Source organism: Phascolarctos cinereus, unplaced genomic scaffold (genome assembly GCF_003287225.1).
Source record: "Phascolarctos cinereus isolate Bilbo 61053 unplaced genomic scaffold, phaCin_HiC Scaffold_8;HRSCAF=390, whole genome shotgun sequence".
NCBI classification, from domain to species: Eukaryota; Metazoa; Chordata; class Mammalia; order Diprotodontia; family Phascolarctidae; genus Phascolarctos; species Phascolarctos cinereus.
In genome coordinates, this window is record NW_027556291.1 from 38,020,709 (window position 1) to 38,039,486 (window position 18,778).

General features: G+C 41.8%; 1 protein-coding gene across 1 annotated transcript in view; it reads left to right on the plus strand.

Annotated features, from left to right (window-relative positions):
• MCF2 (MCF.2 cell line derived transforming sequence) overlaps positions 1 to 18,778 on the plus strand; it is a 147,673-nt gene that overhangs the window by 51,572 nt on the left and 77,323 nt on the right. The window contains 3 exon segments of the mRNA XM_020971780.2: positions 74 to 142; positions 3,880 to 3,994; positions 9,805 to 9,895. Coding sequence (XP_020827439.1) covers positions 74 to 142; positions 3,880 to 3,994; positions 9,805 to 9,895 — 275 coding nt within the window.

Here is an 18,778-nt window from a genome sequence, read left to right on the forward strand (position 1 = left end):
GGTTATGTCACAGTGTATTATCAAGTGTGCTACTCTTGGTGTTTCAATAAGTGCATTTTGTTTCTTGTGTTAGAGATGACAGTTCCCATCTGTGCAAAGGACATCACTGATCTCTTGCTGAAGGAACTGGCCTTCCTTTCTGGTGAGTACACTTCCTCATACCTTTGCTGCCTAATCTTTCGGTTTGCATGTTTTCCAAAGCACCTGGGACAATGTTACACATTGAAAACAAACAAATAAGCAAACAAGAACAATTCAGTGAACCTAAAATGACTACATGTGAACGTAGTACTTTGCTACACAGTGTTCATGACATCTTTGACCTTAGCTGAAGAATGTGAATGCAATCACATCTCATTCATTCATATGACACAATATATGTATATATAAATAATTAATATATATACATATATAATATATGTGTGAATATATATTTTATATAAATAATATGTATATATACATACACACATTATTCTGAGAAAGGGTCCATGGGTTTCACTAGACTGCCAAAGGGGTCTAGGATGCAACAAACGTTAAGTCTTGTTCTAAATATGTGTTCCTATTTAGTCTGAGAAGGCAATCAGCTGGCTGGTTGTAGAACTCTGGAGATTTTCCCCCAAAATGAATATACTTGCCCACATTAAGCCTCATCTGTCACCCAGATGCCTTTTCACTGTCTCCTGAGCCCATCTTGGCGATGATGTCCATCACCATGGCATTTCCCAATCGAACAGAGCAACTTATAAAAATATTTAATCAGATCTGTCCCAGCACTGGTCCCCAGGGAGCCTTACTGTTTACAACTTCACCCACTAGAAGAGTGCCTTTTTATCTCCAGCCTTTGTTGTGTTTTTCATTTTTTTTTTGTCCCTGGGAAAAAAACAGTGACCTCCTCCATGCGCTCGGTCTCCCCCATCCCGTAGCGACTCATTCACCCCTCTCTCATCCCATATCAACTCCATCAATATGAAACCTTCAAGGTTTCAAGCCTACCTTCAAGGTAGGCTTTTGGGATTTCCTCTACTGCTTTCCCCTTGTTCACGTGCATATTGGCTCTCTCCACAAACTCTACTTGATTAGTCAGGCACCATCTTCTCTTTGAGAAACTAGGCAGTCTTTCCCCTAATGAGTCGTCTTTGCTGTAGAGTGACTCTGTCCTTTATTATGGCCACCACCAGCTCAGTTACTATGGGAGTAAGTTCCCTTCTGTAGCCCTTCTTATAAATGGGCATCTCTGGGCAGTCAGCCACCCCCATGGTGTGGTAGCCCTATGCAGAGACAGGCTGTGCATCTTGGCTCCAAGCTTCTCATTTCTGCTAGAATTCCTTCCAAAGTCTTTGGCGATTTAGTCCCAGGTGGGGCGATTTATCTACATCTCGCCTGTCAATTAGGCCTAGGACGTCATTGGCATTTACTGCTGCTTGCGGGCTTGTATTTAGCCTGTCTACTTCAAGAGACAATCTAGGAGTGGGACGTGCCCTTGGCATCTTGCTGGATCAAGACCAAGGCAGAGTTTGTTCAGTCCCTCTCCCTCCCTCCTCCTCCATCTCTTCTTCATCACCATGGTTATCAAGTGGCTCTAATGATTCAATAACCCTTTTCCTCCCCTTGATCTTTACAAAGCATCTCTTTTTATTAATTCTGGGCTCAGAGCCTCCTCAAATGGATGTTTTCTTCTCTGAATTTCTACTTGCAACCTAAGGCCTCTCTTTTGTCACACCATCTTGCTAGCCTTGGGATCATAGACTGGGTGCTTGAAGGGATTGCAGAGGTTACCTGGTCCCTCCCCTCATTTTATAGAAGATGAAACTGAAGCCTGAAAAGGGGAAGCGATTTGTCCAGGGTCACTTAGCTAGTGAATAACAAAGCTGGCATTCAAACCCAGTCCTTTCCTCTGTGCCATGATGCCCCATCATGATTTCAACTTTGCCTATCCCTGTGGTAGATGCCATGCAGGATTTTTTTGTCTTGCTACCTTTATAACAAGAGGCAGCATAGCCTAGTGGATAGAGAACCTCCCTCAAAGCCTGGAAGACGTGGATTCAAGTCCCACCTTGAATACATACTTTCTAGGAGGGTAGCCCTGGAGAAATCTCTTAGCTTCTCTGTGCTCTAGGTAACTCTCCGAAGATTATAAATTGCAAAGAAGGTATGGACCTGCATTGGTAGAGAGAACTTCCTCATTTGGAATTTCCCTATAACAATGAAATCACAGGCTCAGTCCCTAGCCCTCTCTTTAGAGATCCTGGCATACGTTGATTTATCCTGGGCTTCCAGGCAGTTGTTGCTAGGGTTTGTGTGGATTATTTGCTTTTATAACACTTCCTTCAACTTCCCCCCTGCTCACATTTTATCCTACCCTTTCAAAAAAGGTATAATTCTGGGTTGGCCATCCAGGCTTGCCCTCCTTCTTTCAAGATGCGCACCTTCTGAATGCTGTGTTAATTATTGCACCTGTGATTAGCCACCCACAATCCTCTCAGGCTCCAGTTCCAGTCTCATGCTCTGAACCATGTCCTATGTATTTCCCCTTCCCACGAGGCTGAAAAGTATTCATTTAGGGAAGTAATCACTTGTCTTCCCTATCATCTCACCCTGATCAAGCATTCTGTCAGCCTCACTTGGGATAATTAAAATCTACCATTGTCGCTGCTTGGCTTCATCTGCTGCTTCCCATATTGCATTTAAGAAAGTCCATTTCAGTCACTTTCTCCTGGATGGGTGGCTTCTAGCTCTACCCATCCTCCCAACATTTTTATTACTCAAACAGGGAACTTAAAAACAATTTAAAACCATTTTAATCTGAGTGTTTTATTATTTAAATTTATTCAATTAGAGTTTGATTACTTTCTCCTTATAAGTAACAAAGAGAAGGTGGCCGGGTGACCTGTGCTCCTGACAGTGTTGTTATCACCCTTTTGATGTCATGATCACATTTTCCCAGGCTGCCTGAATCACAGATTTCAAGACTTGGAAGAGGCCTAAGTGATCCCTGAATCAAACCCATAAATGAAAGGCATCCCCACTATCATGTACCTGACAAGCAGTCATCTACCTTTTGCTTGAAGACCTCCAATGTCATGAAACTCCCTATCTCCAGAGGAACACTGGATAGAAAAACAGGAAACTCAGAATGACAGAATTTTAGAGGATCCCACCAGTTCAAAAGAGCACCAATTTCTTCTTGGCAAAGTGCTTTTATTCTGCCTCCCCCTGCCCAAATGGATTCATGCCTCATCTACTTGGGGGTTTCTTGGGCAACTGTCAAAACAGTGTCAATCTCATTTGATGTTAATCTGCCTCTGTACCTTCTCTCTTCCTATTTTATTTTTATGTAAGATTTTATTTACTTCAGTTGTTATCAAGCATTTTTTCTCCCTCCCAAATCTTCCTGCATCAGCTAGGGAAATGCCACCCGCAGCATTGCTTTAGGCCTTAAACAAAGAAAGGAAAAAAAATTCCATTATTTTTTCATTGGGACCTCCCATACAACATTCCCTTCCCACCTTCTCCACTGATCAGCTTACTTTCCTTGCTCATTCACCCCCTTTTCTGCTCTTTAGGCCAAAGTTATTGATATGGAAGTATTTCACTATTAGGGTTTTGCTCTCCAGCCATTTATAATACTACTGCTTTGCTACCAGTTTGATGCATCTGTGGCTGTCATTTGACTATAAGCATGTCATGAAATGCTCTTTTATCACATTGTGGCTTTCTATTAATTTTTCATTCTATTCCACCCCTTGCTTTTTTCAGCAGCCATCTTAGGTCAAGTAGGGCCCTTTTATTTCGTCTCAGTCCCATCTGCCCTGACACCCTCCTTGGGATGTCATTGTTTCTTTTCTTCTTAATTATATTTAACTTGTATTTTTTTTTTAGGTGGAAGAGGGAAAGATAATGACTGGATTATAACATTTCCAGAAAACCCCAATTTCAAAGAAGTGCCAGAGGATGTCTTAACAAAAGTGTTAACTTACTTGACTTCCCTTCCCAGGTATGCTACTTCATTACTGTTGATCCCAGTGTGTGGGAGAAAATAATTACTTTAATGTAATATTAGAAAAATTGAATCAGTCTGGATAGAGGGCCAGCCTGGGAGTCATAATGTGGAATCTTGTCTCTGACAACAATGAGCTGTGTGATGCTGGGCCCATAATTTTACCTTTGTATGTCCCCTAAGCCATTCTCTAAGACCTTAAGGTACAGATAAGTTGTTAATGTGTATCAGTGGGAAGGAGTTCATATTTGGAGAGTTCTCTGCACTGATGAAATCATGAATCCAGACCTTGAGTTCAGCAGGTTAAAACAGATAATGGAAAACCTTGAATTCATATAGCGCCTTATGATAATGTCTAGTCTGTGCCCATTCTAGCATTTAATTTATTATTCTTGCCATCTAAAGTTCAAGCCTTGGACTCTGAATTATAGTTATTTGTGACGTGTCTTATCTCCTCTTCTGAAGGGCAAGGACCCTATTAGTGCAGTGCTTTGTCCACATTGGGGGCTTCACGAATGTTTCTTAGACTGAATTGAAGATCTCTGAATGATGAAATTGGAGAAGGAATGTTCCAGTGATGAAGGCCACAGAGAGGCTTCTTTAGGAAGATAGAATAGGACTCTTTTCAGGTGGGAACAATGGAAGCTGAGTAAGTGTGGGATCTACACCTAGAAAATCCTGAAAATATTAAGGAGAGCACGGACATGAAATGGATTCAACCTTATGGATTCCTAAAATGAGGGAGTATCCCTGGAGGCTGGAAAAGGGCTATTTGTAGGACCAAAAAAAGTCCTATTTTATACATGAGGGAAGGAATCATTACCCCCCACTGATTATGGTTAGACTTGAGCTAGAAAAAAAGTTTGTGGATGATAACTCCTTAATGAATCAGTAAGGGAAATTAAGGTAACACGGGCAACAATCCTAACTTTAAAATTATTTTATTGATACTTTTAAATATTGTTGTTGCTTCCTCTACCACTTCCCCTGCTCAAGAGAATCCTCCTTTGTATCACGGACAAAGAGTTAAGCAAGAACAAATCAGCATAAAGTAGGGCCTCTTTTTGCACCCATTGTTCACCATCTTTCTACTTAGTGGAGGGAGCTAATGTTTTTGTCATCAGTTCTCAGAAGTCCAGATTGATCACTGAAGCTGAGTTCTGATGTCTTTTAGGGTTGTTTTCCTTTACATCATTGTAGTCATTGAAATGACCCAACCCTTATGAGAGAAGAACACTAGAGAGCAATTGCCATGTCTTCCCATAGACCATCCCTTTGGTTACTGCCAGAAATCAAATCCTCGGCTGGATGGAATGTGGGCTCCCAAACCCATTGTGACCCTATCTCTGCCCTCATTTATTCAACAGACATTTCCATGCATACTGTGTGCAGAATGCAATGTTAGATGAGAAATAAAGTTTCGATAGGCGATTGCCTCTGTTTATATGGAACTTCTGGTCTAATGGTAAGGGGTAGAGGATCCATCCTCAACTGGGCTCTCATTGAAACAAGACATTCCTTCAGTTCTTCTCTAATTTCTTCTCTCTATTCTCCTCACAGAAGCTATTCCAAATGTTCTGTTCCCTCTTCAAGCCTCCTATGCCTCCCTCTCCTCACTCTTTCTCCTAATGAGGACCTTGACTCTTATTTTACTGAGAAAAATGAAGCCATTCAGGATAAGTGCCCTCATCTCCCCCTCTCTTCATCTCAAAACCCCTGACAATGTTCCCTGCTCTCTCTTCCTTTGCCCCAATCTCTGACAATGAGATGGCCCTTCTCCTTGCCAAGACCAATCTCCTATATCCTCTTGATGCCATGCCCTTCCATAATCTCCATCACATTGCTTCCCTAATAATCCCCTCCCCACCTTTCCTGAATCTTAAACTTCTTGCTATCTCCTCCTGTCTTCCCTACTGCCTTCAAATATTCCCAAGTCTCCCCCATTCTGAAAAAAAACTATACCTTATAATGCCCTCAGATGATTGTCTTATATCTCTCCTCCCTTTTTTTTTAAGCAAAACTCCTTGAAAAAAGTTGTCTATTCTTGCTTCCTCTACTTCCTCACCCTTATGTATTCCTCAGCCCTTTGGAATCTAGCTCCTGATCTCATCACTCAACTGTGTTGCCCTCTGCAAAGTTATCCATAACCCTTCAATCGTGAAATCTGATGGCCCTTTTTCAGTCCTCATCTTTCTTAACCTCTTTTCAAAATCAGACACAGTTACTGGCTGCCCTCACACTCTTCTCTCTGGTTCTACTTGTGCCAGTGTTCTTTCTTAGTTTCCCTTTAAGGCTCCTCATCCATAGCACGCCTCTTACTTTGGATGTTCCCAAGACTATTTCCTAGGCCCTCTTCTGTTCTCTATATTTTCTCTCAGTGACCTCATCCGCTTCCATGGGTTTGACCATCATTTCAATGCAGATAACTCACAAATCATCTCTCCATTGAACTTCAGTATCCCCATCACCTTGCAGACTGGATGACCTATAGACATCTCAAGCTCAACTTGTCTAAGACAGAACTCTCTAAACCCACCTTTGTCTCAAACCTGTTTATTTCTGTTGGAAGCACTGCCATTCTTCCAGCATCTCCGGTCTGTAACCTTGGCATCATCCTCTACTTTTTCTCTCACCCCACATAATCAGTCAGTTGCCAAATCTTGTAATTTTTGCTTCCACAACATCTCTTACATCTGACCCCTTCCCTCTACTCACACAGCCACCGCCTTCTATCCAAACCTTTATCACGTCTTGCCTAGATTGTGCGATAGCTTCCTAATTGGTCTCCCAACCTCAAGTCTCTCCTTGTTGCAGTCTATTCTTCATCCACCTTAAGTACAGATCTGATCATGTCACTCCCCTCTCTGCACGGTAAATGTCAATGGCTCCTCATTGCATCTACAATCATATATAACCTGCTCTGTTTGGCTTTTAAAATCCTTCATGACATGGCCGAACCCTGTCTTCCTCACCTCGTCACATATTATCTGCCCTCCTGCCCTCTGTGATTCTGCCTTCTCTCTATTTGAGAGATCTTCCACTTTCCATCACTGTGCCTTTGCGCTGGCCATTCCTTGTGCTTGGAACGTACCCTACTCCCTCATTATCTTAACATAATCCTTCACAGAAGCAATAGCTTAAAGATGAAGCTCAAGCAGTACCTTCTGTACTGATCCCCCCAGCTGCTAGTGCCCTCCTTCTCAAACTACCTTATCTTTATCTGCTTGGAATATATTTGCATTTATTCTATTTATATTTATTCTGTAAATAGTTATATATGTCCTTAATGGCTCCTTTATTTGAAGTGAAGCTTTTTGACAGCAGGGATTATTTCATTCCTTATATTTATATTCCCAGTGCCCAGAACAGAACTCACCACCCAGAAGGCACTGAACCGATTGCTAAGATAGACCCAGACACCAGTAATATACAATCACATGCAGTTGAGAGGTGAGAGAGGCAAGGTGGCTCTTGGCTCTGGAGTGGGTTGGAGGAAGGCTTTGTGTAATGGGGAGCATCTGAGTTAGGCTTTCAGGGATAGGTAGGTGCTCACTAGACAAAGGGAAGAGAGAACACCTAGCATAGAGATCAATATGATCAGAATGCAGAAGTGGGAAAATGCCAGATGTGTTTGCAGGGGCAAACAATATTCCAGTTTGGCTGGAGTATTGAGTCCGTAGAGGAGAGTAGTGTTAAGAGAAAGCTGTGGACATTCGTGTTTTAGTCATCATGGAGATAGAGGTTAAATAAAGTACAAATGGTTAAATTAAAAGACTAAGGAGCTCTGTATTTCTTTTAGGTGTTTTCAAGATTTGCTCAGCATAAACCTAAAACTAAGAAATTTCAAATTCTAGAATGTCAGAGCTAGAAAGTACCTCAGAGACTGCCCAGTCCAAACTTCCCCTTTACCAGATAAGTGAACTGAGGCCCAAAGAGGGAAAGTGATTTGTGTAAGGTCACATAATTAGTTCCTATAAAATTATTTTGTTTTCGAAGGTTATGTTTCCCCTAAATGATAATGGTGAGATGTGACAGATGACAGTAAAGCTCTTTTTTGGATTATGTGAAAAAGACTTAGGAGGAGCTTGAATTAGTCAAGGCCAAGGTCAATACCTGGTTACCCAACGTTTTGCTGAAATACAGATACACGTCTACAAGATGAGGAAATGAGATGTTACAAAACATTTGCTTACATTTTTTTTTTCCTCCTCTGGTCCTTGTGGGGAAATGTCTAAATTTGGTGTAGCCCAGACCTGTTTCCCATTGGCTAAAGTGAAGAGGGTCAGCAGGCTCTTGAGGAAGCATTTAGAGGCATTCCCTCCTTGGGCTTACATAGATCAAGGGCAGACTAGCTTCGATATCATTGCCTGAAATTGGGAATACAAGTGAGGACTAGAAAGGAATCAGGCAGGGCGAGATTTGCCTTTGCCAAACTCCCATGTTAAATACCCAAGAATTGAGAAAGTCGATATCTGAAATTAAAAAAAAACACAAAAACAAACCCAAACCTAAAGTAGCCTTTGAATGGGTGTCCTGGAATGTGGTAAGCTCACAAAAAGCCCAGGGTATTAATGGAAAGCATATTGTGACAGCCAAAAAAGGTAATTTGGCTGAGAGGAATAATTAATTATGTGAGTCCTGCAGAAATAAAATGCTCCAAACTGAATTGTGATTAATCCTTCTTTTTAATCTGTATCTGTCATATTTAGATGGATTTGATGTACCACAATATTCTAAAAGGCATAGAGATTGAAATGAAGTCATGGGAGAGGCTTCTGGTTCAGGCAAAGGTGGGATGAAAGGGCTTCTGAGGTCCCTTCCCACTTGGGGAGTCTAAGATACAGACCAACCTGCTGGCTTTGTGGTTTTATCATTTTGTTATTTTTTTTTAATTTTTAGGCAATTGGGATTAAGTGACTTGCCCAGGGTCACACAGCTAGTAAGTGTCAAGTGTTTGGTCCGAGGCCGGATTTGAACTCAGGTCCTCCTGACTCCAGGGCCAGTGCTCTATCCACTGCGCTACCTAGCTGCCCCACCATTTTGTTATTTTTAAAAATAATTTTTATTGGTATCTTTTGTTTTTGCATCACCTCTCTTATTCCCTCTGCATCCCTTCATCTTATCCTTCCTAGAGAATATCAAGTATCTGAGTTGGCAGCTCCCTTGGTTCACAGAATATCAGAACCAAGGCCATAGAATGCTAAGGTTGGAAGGGGCCATAGAAAATAGAGTTCCATGACTGAAAGGGATCTTAGAACATGTAATTCATGCATGAAAAGGGGCATTAAAATGTGGAATTCCAGGATTGAAAGGTACCTTAGAAGATGGAATATCTAGGCTTGGAGGAGTCACTGTGGCAGAGAGAGAGAGAGAGAGAGAGAGAGAGAGAGAGAGAGAGAGAGAGAGAGAGAGAGAGAGAGAGAGAGAGAGAGAGAGAGAGAGAGAGAGAGAGAGAGAGAGAGAGAGAGAGAGAGAGAAGAGAGAGAGAGAGAGAGAGAGAGAGAGAGAGAGTCCAAAGTCACATAGCAAGTCCTAGGATGTAGGTCTCCTGATTCCCAAACCAATTCTCTTTCTACTATGTCCCTGCAGCCTACACATTCCAAACAGCATCTCCCAGGTACCACTTTTCAGAAAAGGACCACATGTTCTTTCCAATCTGATACAACTTCACTTGAATCCGGATCCTTTTGATTGCAATTTATCTATAGACAAACAAAATGACCAGACCTGAAACATACTTAACATCTGGACGGTTCCTAAGATTTTATTTCTCTGTCCCCCTCCCCCTATTTTTTTTTTCCTTTTAGACAACATGAACCAGACACCAAATTTATCCTTATTCTGGATAGAAGATTGGATACCTGGGCATCTGTCAAAATAAGTCTCCAAAGAATTGCAGTAAGTATACATGCATTTTCCAGCAGTTGTCTGTTTTGTGTTTGTGTTATACTTTGTGTCCAAGGAAGGACAATGGGAATTGTCTTACACCAGGCAGTTAGGAGAGCTAGTAGGGAGAGAAAGCAGAGTGAGGAGATGGTGGAAATGGTACTTGGACAGCTCCACCCTATTCAATCCCATTGCAAAGCTGTGGGGGAATGAAGCTTCAGAAGAACATTCAGGTTTGGCATAATGGGAAGGTTGTCTCAGAATACATTTGGGCTCTCCTCATTAATGCTGTGGCTGAGTCATGGTCTTCCAGCAATCCACTATGATCTCTTTCCTTGAGATAGTGGGTACTCCATGCATCCTCATTGGTGTCTTTAGGCAAGTCTCTCTTTTCCATCTCATAGCAATTGGTTCCCTTTATGACTTCAGAATTCCATTTTGGAGGGCTTCCCAACCTGTCCTGGGCCAACTTTTCCCTTTTTAGTCCATGAAATCCTACCTATTCCTCCTCCTTCGGTGGCTGAAACTTGCTCTCCTTCAATCTAGGGAGTTTTGTCATTATTTCTTGCATTCATTTCTCATCCTATTCATTGCTAAAACTATTAAGTTGGTCTGAGCACAAATCCCTTGGGCACTTCGCTGGAGACCTTCTTATGAGCTGATATCAAATGATTAATGACTGACTGTTCTTCAACCACTTTGAAATCTACCTAATTATGTTATCATCTGCCCTACACTCTCTATCTCATCCATAGGAATAGGAAGGAAGTGACATGTCCAAGGTGACAAGTCAGATTGGTACTGGAGCTGAGACTAGAATGCAATGAATTCCCGGACCCCTGTATTTTCAATTATACCATCCCTTGGACGCTGAACAGCCTCATAAATAAGAAAGGAAGGAAATAAGTAAGCATTTGTTAAGTGCCTACTCTGTCCCGGGCACTATGATAAGCACTTTACAAATATTCTCTCATTTTGTCCTTAAAACAACCCTGTGAGGTAGGTGCTGTTATTATTCCTCTTTTATAGATGGGGAAACTGAGGCAGATAGCGGTTAAGTGACCTATCCAAGGTCACACAGCTAGTAAGTGTCTGTGGCTGGATTTGAATTCAGATCTTTTTAATTCCAGTCCTAGTGCTCTAACTACTATACCACCTAGCTGTCTCTTTCTGTCACAAGCAATACTCAAACACTAACATGAATGAGATTAAGCATCTTTTGCTACTTACACCAAATTCATATATCCCAGGCAAGTAAGTCTTTTTTTTTGGTCTGTGTGTCTGAGTGTTTATTTGTTCTAAATAATCACTTAATCATAGATAGTAGCAAGGGATTAATAATAAAGAGCTATGAGGTTGTAACTGATTTCATTTAAGTTAAACACTAAACCATTATCATATGTTTGTGTAGAATTTGGGCTTTTTCATTGGCTTTCACATGTATTTCATTTTTATTTGCATTTGTCTTAGTGGAGTTTACAGAGTGACATTTTTTGGTCATTGTATGCATGAGGCCCTAGGCTGATCTAAAGAAGGGCTGCCTAACTTTTTTGTGTGTGCTGCACCCCTTTGGCAGTCTGTCTCAGGAAGCCTGTGGATCTCTTGTTGGAATCATGTTTTTTTCTTTCTTTTTTGGTAAATACTATTTTATTTTTTCCAATCACATGGAAAGATAGTTTTCAACATTTTAAAAATTTTTTTGGTCTAGGCAATGGGGCCAAGTGACTTGCCCAGGGTCACACAGCTAGTAAGTATCAAGTGTCTTAGGCTGGACTTGAACTCAGGTCCTTCTGCCACCTAGCTGTCCCTCAACATTCATTTTTTTTATAAGATTTTGAGTTTCAAATTTTTTTTCTTCCTCCAGAATGATGTTTTTCAAGGCAAAAATGAAATACAAAGGATTACAAAGACAACCAATTACATTGAAATAAAGATGTCATTTTTTTTTTCTCTTTTCCCATCCAAGGTCAGAAACACCCGGAAATCTATTCATGAACTATAGTAAGGACACGTAAGCTAAAGAAAGTTTAAGTGATTTGCCTGAGATCTCACTGCTAGTCAGGGATAGTACCCATTTCTTCTTCCTAGACCAAGACCATCTCACTCTTATGGCTGGGAGGTGAGGAAAGCCCTGAATTTTGAGCCTGAAGACCCTTCCTGGAGAATTGATTTGGTCACTTAATACCTGTGGGATTCTGGGGAGGTTGTCTTCTGGGGCCTCACTTTTCTCAACTGAGTACTTAGTGTTAATATTTAAAAAAAAAAAAGATCAGTTCCTATGGCTTTAGTTCCAGCTGCTGAAGTGGGACAGAACACTTGATTTGAGTTCAAATTCTGCCTTAGACATGTACTTACATGTGACCTGGTCAGGTCTCATCACTCCTGTGAGCCTCAGTTTTCTTATCTTTTAAATGAGGGCAATAATACTTGTTGCACTTAGCTCACAGAGGTGTTGTGAGAATCAACTGAAGTCATTTTTATCCAGTGCTTTTCAAGCTATAAGCCATCAGATAAAAGCCAATTTTTGCTACTGTTGTTGCTTTTTCTATGCTAGTGGACTCTGTGAAGTCCAAGCTATGGATCTTTCACCTCTGCTACTTCCTACCTATGTGGTCTTGAGCAGGTCACTTCCCCTCCCTGGGCCTCAGTTTCCTCATCTGCTAAATGAGGATGGTAGACTGGTTGGCCTCTGAGGTCCTGTTTAGCTTGAGATCCAGAATCCTTTTGTAATACTAGGCAAATCACTTCCCCTCACTGGGCCTCAGTTTCCTTCTCTGTAAAATGAAGGGCTTGGTCCAGATGGCCTCTGATGGTCCCTTCTTCCATCATTAGATCTAGGATTCCCTGATCCAAAGTCATTTTCTCTCTCTCAGCCTTATTTTCCTCCTCTATAAAATGAGGGAGATTGGACTAGGTGTCCTTTGAGGTCCCTTTCTATCTCTGGATTGAGGATCTTCTGATCCCCACACCCTTCCAATTAGTTCTAAGGCTTGATTAGCAGGGTTCAATTTGTGCCAATAATCAACATACTAAAATTAGTATTTAGTATAACAATGTAATTTTTTACCATCCATATTTTTTTTTGGCTAGCATAATCTACTCCAAAAATTGCTTTTTCCAGTATTCAATGAAATTAATATTTAAATATGTGCTTGGCACATGGCCTTGTCATAGACAGGAGAGGCATATTCCAAACCCTGGACATCACATTGAATATTATTTCTATTCATTTGCATATGCATGTGTGTAGGTTTACAGTTTTATTTTTATTAATTTCTCAGGACACTTTGAACAAGACCCAGGCTGGTGAAGTGGAATTGGCTTTGTCAATTTTCTAGAATCAAAAGGCCTGCTTCTGACATTTGCTATTCAAGTGACCTTGGGCAAGTTATTTGTCTTTTAGGGGTGTCCTTTTCCTTCTCTGTGAGAGATGGGCAAACCGTTACTCATGCTTCCCACCCCACATTGTGTGGAGCACAGTAAGAAAAGGACTAGCAAATGCTTTGGAAGCATTAAACTCCAACCAATTTAAAGATGGGTTCTGATGCTAGGTTTTAATTTTCTTTTTTTTAACCAGGCAAGAAAAATAATGATCACCTTTGGGGAAGAGTGAGGGTTTCTGCTCTTACTAGGAGAGTAGATCCACCATTCTTTTCTTAGGTATTATTTTTGATGGGGACCACATGGCATTCTGGCACTTCAAACCCCAGCTTTGCCACAAATTAGCCATGTGACCTTGGGATAATCATTTGACCCCATTTAGACCTCAGTTTCCACATCTGTACAATTAGAAGGTTAGACTAGGTGGCCTCTGAGATCCTTTCTAGCTATAGATCTATGGTCCTGTTATTGGAAGTCCCTTTCTTTACCTGGCCCTCAGCTTTGTCCTCTATAAAATGGGGGGGGGGATTGGGATAGATGGCTTTTATGGTCCTCTTCAGCTCTAAATCTTTGACCCTCTGAACCCATGAAGATGGATTCATTAGATAAACAAAGCTGGTCCTGATTCCCCAAAGGGCCGCCCCTGAGATCCTGGCTTCGTAGATACCTACCTTTAGCTGTCCTGGGATACAAATCTAGGGTGCAGTTTGGGCAACTGAATTTAATTGGTGCTATCAACTATCCCTCAAGTCTATATTTCAAGTCAAGAAGAATTTTTCAGGTGCCTACAATGTGCTGGAAAAAGAAAATTAGTAGCATCTTGGTGGGAATTCTATCTAGTAACTATAATTTAGAAGTTTTTAGTGCTTTAGAAGTTGCAAGACCACAGTGTAGTTTGACTTTTTTTTTTTTTTAGCAATTGAAATGATGGAGGTTTTTTTTTTGGGGGGGGGAGCGTGTTGGTTTTTTTTTTTATTTCTAGTGGACCTCTCTTTGGCTATTCCTCACTCCTAGAAATATTTCATGAATGAGACAGTGTGGTGCCGGTCATCCTGTACCCTGACTTGTAATGTTCTGTCCTGCCTTCTGCCCTATTATAACTCTTCATCTCTCCTAAGGCTGGTATAGTCCAACTCTGAATCTGTGGCCTCTGCTTCTACCCTGTATACTGGGCACCCCTAGTTCGGGGAGCATAAACTTTCTCTCTACCTTCTCTTCTCCAGGTGATTGGCAGTTCTGAGAAGCAATAACTTGGTCTGGAGTAGGTGGTCTCCTCAGGTCTTAGTCCCTCCCCCTCACTACCAAGTCCCCATTTCCGTCTCTCGGCTGCTGTCTAACAGTACCTATTTCTGAGCACGCGAAATTGACGTGGAGGCCCATTCCCCTATGAGAACAAACTGTCAGCAAACATACTGCCTTCACAAAGAATCTGAGCATTCCACCTTAAAAATCCGACCTCACGCAGGAGCTGAGCCGATACCAGCAGTCTTGCCCTAAACTCAGGGAGACACTTAGGTTGCCTCCTGCCCGAGTCGGGACTAGGCACCAGGTGAAAGCAGGTTTAGGGAAGTGAGTAGGGGGCATATCTATCATCCCTTCATTCAAATGAGGATCCAGGGACTCCTGAAAGGATTTGTCAGCTGACCACCAGGGGGTAGTGGCTTCGGGGAGGGCTGCCCTGATGGGGAAGTGATTAGGAGGGGTGTCTGGGTCCACCGCAGCTGTTAAATACCACCCCTGGAGCAGGTCATATTTCATCAGTGTTGCATTGGCAACTGGAGAGGAAGAGTGTGCTTGTGTGTAGGCGAGATGGCAGAAGCAAATCCCCCGAGAGGCAAGATGAGATTCAAAAGGAATGCGGTAAGGCTTCTCACTGCTTGCAGTCCTGGAAAGCCTGTGCCCGAGTTCATGTGGAGGGGTTGCTGCCGCATGGTGCAGGCGATGCTTTAGCACAAACTGCTGAACGAAGGAACGGGGCTTTTAAGGACAGAGGGGAAGGATGGAGCTGCGTGCATTTGCATGGATTGTATTAGTGCGCTGGCCGTGGTATTTCCATGAAATGCCACATAGCCAGCTTAATTAAATGGAGGAGGTGGAATACCATTTCAGCATCCAATTCAAATCAAGTTTGTGGGGAAGTTCCATTAGTCATGGTCTTTGGCCCGGACCGCATGAGTATTCTGCAATCTTTTGGCAGAGTAGCCCTAAATTCTGAGGTTAGAATAATATCTAGCGATAGGCTTTCCTCTTTCTTTCACAATGCTACGACGTAGTACATCTCCCTGGGAGAAGGCCTTGGCAAGATTTTTATCAACAGCAGCAGTTTCTGGGTGTAACGACATACACTTAGATAGAAAAAGAAAGCTGCGATGATTTATGTTCAGTCTGGCTGCATGCAGATTTCTGATCTTACAAATAGACTAATTATATTTATCTAGGGCTGGACTCTTACCAAGCCCTTCCCTGGACACAATCTCATTTGGTCCCTAGGAATTGAGAAGTGTTACTGGTACTTCCCCTTAAGATGTTAACTTTTTGATCTAGGTCCTGATTTGTCTGAAGTCCAAGGAACACATCCCCACTCCTTTATCCTTTCTTCCTCGTTGACTCATTGATGTGCTAACCTGTCTCATTTCTAAGTCAAGGTTGCTTTCCTGTACTCCATGTCTCACTGAGAACCATCTAATGGCATTTGCACAGTGACCCAGTGGGGTCATGAATAATTCAGTGACAAAGTCAACTTGTCAAGCAAGGTCCAGCTCGTGAGAAAACTGCCTGGCAAAATGTGAAATGGACTTGTGACCCTGCTGTTTAGTTCCTCTCTTTTCACTCTAAATTTTGGTCCCAGGATAAAGTTTTGAAGACTATAGGATTGTCTTTTTTTTTTCCACTTAGAGAACCAAATATGTCTACAAGGTTACAAATGATTGATTGCCTGTTAAAAGTGTTCCTCTTTTCTTAAAGTTGCCAGGAGTAACTTCCTTAGGCATTAGAAAAGTCTCCAGTGTATTTCTGTATTTCTGTAGCTAACTTGTGGCTGCTGAGCCCCAGATTTTTGGTGTCTGGGCACACAACGATACTAGGCTGCTAAGCCAGTGGTATGAAGCCATTGTTATTCTCTGTTTTTGCCATTAAAAAAGTCCCATAAGGTGAGTTTCTCCATAGGCCAGCTTCTAGGTAGACAGCCAGTCTTGGCAAAGGTAATGAATATACCCCAAGGGCATCGTCTCTTTCAAATACATTGTGGAGGGTTCTTTCTAAGGAGTTTCCTTTTGGCAAATCTGTTTTTGCTTTGCTTGCTTTTCTGATTTCTTTTTGACTCTCATTCTTCAATGAAATGTTCTAGTTTGCACCCTGCTAGAGGTGATTGTGAATTTTTTCCCCAAGGTTTTGCTCAGAAGCTCAGAATTTAATGACTCCCCAAAGGTGCTCAGAGGATGCCTAAGCCTGTGCCTACCTCTCAGCCACCTTTGACTTTGGAAAAGTCAAAGTGACCTCTCTGGATCTTTGTCTATAAAATGAGGGAACTATACTAGATATCTGAGGTCCCTTTGAGTTCTAGGTCTCAGATCTTTTTCAGTCTCTAAATGTTTGCCAGACATCGTTTGGGTTCTGTGGATTGGAGTTGAAGAGCCTAGTCTGAAGCTGGTAAGGAAGTGCTTGTATTTGAGGAGTTGGGGGAGTGCTTAGAGATAGATTGGACCTGGAGACCCTGAAAGAAGGACAAAAATTTGTGAGGGAAGGCTCAGAGAATGTCCCAGTAGAATTGGAGTGTAGAGGATGGTGGATTCCACGGATAGAGATCTCTGAGGTATCACCCCATTGTTCAAAGGAAACTTTTCTGAGTGGCTTGGGGAATAATTTGTGTTTTCTTCTCTCTACTCTCCTCCACCTTCCACTTGGGGTAGAGGGAAATGCAAGGGAGAGAATTGCAGTGGCATGGTGCCAAAGATAATATCCCCTAGAGCCTGGGATCACAAACATTTTCCTAGCTCATTTTGGGGGTGTGGTGGGATAAGATAGCCCAACTTTAGTGGAGGTCAATAATATATCATAATTCTAAAATGCACTTTAATATGATCTTCTGTTAGAGCTTTTGGGACTGTAGATTTAGAGAAGGAACCTTAGAACTCATCTAGTCTGCTTCCCTAATTTTACAGATGAGGAAACTGACCCAGAGTGGTCAAAAAGACTTGACCAAGGTCGTACAATGGGAGTTTGACTGCTGGGATTGAAACCCAGACTACCCTTCGACTGTAAACACAACCCACTACACCGAATTGCTTCCTTTAAGATCCATTCCATCTCAGTCAAGCACATTTTGAGCAGCATTCTCTCTGCCATTTGATAGACGCTGAAGTGAAGATACTGTCACTGAGTACTAGATAACAATGAAAGATAATTTCCTGTGTTTTCTTGGCTAGTTGGTTCTGCCTTCCATTGTTTAAAAAATGAAAAGCTATGGGCCCAGAAAATATTACTGTATTGCATAACCAATCCATTTAGAGATATACCAGGTACTTAAAACATATTTAAAGCCTTAAGTAAGTTCAGCCCTGAATAATGGAGGGGCACAGTAGTGGTCCCAGAGAACAGATGATGAAGTTTATCTACCTTCTGTCAGGGTTCAGGTGAGATAACTACTAAGGTAGAATGTCCTGTACATTGCCAGATGTGGTCACTATATTGATTGTTTTTGCTTAACTTTTTATTTCAAGGGGAAGGTTCAATTAGGGTGTGATATTTCTAGAAATGACTATAATGAAAAATTAAAAGACCTTACCTAAATTTAATTTTAAGACTAGAATGGAAGGATTTCAGTTGTGACTCTATTGGAGAGTTTTTTTTTCATGGATTTTGGTGAGGCAGTTGGGATTAAGTGACTTGCTTAGGGTCACACAGCTAGTAAGTGTCAAGTGTCTGAGATCAGATTTGAACTTAGGTCCTCCTGACTCCAAGGCCAGAGCTCTATCCACTGCACCACCTAGCTTAACAACCCTGGAGAGTTTTTAAGAATGTTAAATGTAATTAAATTATAATGCAATAGAAAGAGTGCTGGATCTGAATCAGAGGATCTGGGTTTGAACCCTGGCTCTCCCACTTTGTATAATCTTGAATAACTCCTAGGATTGTAGATCTGGAGAAGAGATCTCAGATACCATTTAGTCCAAGCCCTTCATTGTAAAGATGAAGAAACTGGACCCCAGGGACGCTAAGTGATTTGCTTGTTGAAGGAACCACAGGTGAGTGTGGGATCTGAGCCCAGATCTCTTGGTTCCAAAGATTCCTCTTTCTCCTGTATCATACTCCCTCCCAAATATTTCACCTCCCTGGGCTTTAGTTTCCTCATCTATAAAATGGAGGTTTGTGGATAAGATAGCCTCCCAGGTCCCTTATAGCTCTATGTTGGTGATTCTATGACCTTCCATGAAATTCTTCCTCTGTTTCCTCATTGTAGATTAGGAGATGAGCCTGGGTTTTCTGATGCTTTACCAGCAAAGTACAGAAACCTTG